Below are 2001 nucleotides of genomic sequence, written 5' to 3' on the forward strand. Positions count from 1 at the left end.
TCTTAGATATTTCATTAACCATTAGGCCTAGTTGACCAGACGACTGTTATTTTGTCAATTGTGATAAAATTTGAAGCAACACCGTTCACGACAGGTATAGAACTAAGTAATTTCCTTTTTGAGATTAATACAGCCTATATTTGTATAATGGGTCGATTGCACGGGTCAAAGCGTCCGCATATGATCAGTATGGTAGCATCCTGTTCGATAACTTCAAAATGGTTCTCAGTGCAAATATTTATGAAATGCAGTATTTAGTTTTTAACAACGAACAAAGTTTTTATTTGTTAAAAGAAATTTTAATACAAAATTAATAATAATTCATGTTGCATTATGTTTATTGAAAAATATTATTATTCGTTTTTTAAATTATACTGGTATAGTATTTTAAGACACCAAGGAGACGGCGCTGAATTCAAGATGGCAGCCTCCATGAGAAACACGATTTTACTTTATTAAGCGCATTTGTTTTGACGCAGATGCTATTATAACTTTATTTGACTTTTCAACAATGATCATCTGCAGAAAACCACACGTAACATGGTGTGTTCTACGCCATATCAGATCTTTGTATTCAACTGTGAATGACAATCACAGCATAGTGAGCCTGTTTTCGAAAACAGGGAACTGGGTAAATAATAAATTATATTGTCATTGACGTCATTGACCATATTATGGTTTGGATAAATTAATTACGTAATACATGCATTTTGTTAGCGGTGATTCTAAGTGGCGGAACCAGGGTGTTCAGTCAACCTGTTTACATGTCAACTCGTGTACAGTTAACTCTTCAACAACATCGAGTTAACCTGTCAACAACTCGAGTCAACCTGTTTACTCAAATTATAAACACGGGGACAAGTGTCTAATCTATGCGTCTAATTTAATGAGGCTTATGTGATCAAGCATAATTTGGGATTAATGACATCATCAAACATTTGGTTTGAGTTGAATTGCTTTTAACTTGATTATACCAATTCCATTTTGATCTACAAATATGGGATAATTGTTTGCATAATCTACTTGAAGGTTCATCTAACTCATTATTTGACTGATTTTTAATCTCAATATGAATTACATTGCAAACATTTTCCTCAATTCCAGGCTACAGAATTGAACAATGATGTTAGAATAGAGATTGAAAATCATTGGAAACCTCAACTGAAAGAACATGACATTAAATACAGATCATTACAGACATCAGATAAGGTAAATCTACTGTAGATATGACAGGTTTACCAAATATTCTTTATACGGAAAAATCTGCTCTTGAGTTACAATAACTTATGTATTGGATACAACAGAGCAGAGGGTTTTCATGTTATATAAATTCCTGACAGGGAATGTTTTTAAGTATCAGAAATTTTATATATAATTTCCTTGGGATCTTATATATAGGATTTTCTATGAGATATTTTATGAGATATAAAATCCAGCCAGAACAATAAGATGACGTCACAGGAGGTTTATAAGTTTAGAAAATGAAGTGCTGGTTTGTCAAAACGGCATGTTCAAGCAATAAAGAGTAAATGTGCTGCAGATAGTCATGTTTTTTGCTAATAGATTAAAATATAGATCTTAATATTTTATGCCATGTACTTTTTGCAGGTTACTAGTCCTGCCATCAATGACCTGACCAAATTCTTCATCAAATCATATTTGTTTCCTCAAAAATTTAATGCTAAACAATCAAAAAACAGTCCTATAGGAATTTACAAGAATGCACAATGACCAATAATAGGAGAAGTCTTGAAACATCTATATTTTACAAGGATTTACAAAGGTTCTTTTCTGCCAGCAGGTTCTTGGCCAAACCTCTTGGCATTGATTTTTCTAGGATTATTCATACCCATTTACAGCTGGGTCAACTAGAATTATGAGTGAACGTAACTTGTTATGAGTGAGATTAGATTTCACAGCCACCATTTGCTTGACATAACCAAGCAAGTGGCATCCTTTAAAGAACAATGCTCTTACCATCTGTGCTATAGAACCCCATAT

The 2001-nt window shown here is 32.9% G+C and overlaps 1 protein-coding gene across 1 annotated transcript in view; it reads left to right on the forward strand.

The window, feature by feature from the left end:
- Window positions 1-540: 540 nt before the first annotated feature.
- The window catches only part of LOTGIDRAFT_162080 (hypothetical protein), a gene marked incomplete at both ends in the record, with an annotated part of 18029 nt that continues 16568 nt past the window's right edge, over window positions 541-2001 (forward strand). Inside the window, 2 exons of the mRNA XM_009058016.1 lie at window positions 541-543; window positions 1105-1209. Of these exons, the coding sequence (XP_009056264.1) occupies window positions 541-543; window positions 1105-1209 (108 nt within the window). The remainder of the gene's footprint in view (window positions 544-1104; window positions 1210-2001) is intronic.

This window comes from Lottia gigantea (genome assembly GCF_000327385.1).
Source record: "Lottia gigantea unplaced genomic scaffold LOTGIsca_32, whole genome shotgun sequence".
In the NCBI taxonomy this organism is placed as follows: domain Eukaryota; kingdom Metazoa; phylum Mollusca; class Gastropoda; family Lottiidae; genus Lottia; species Lottia gigantea.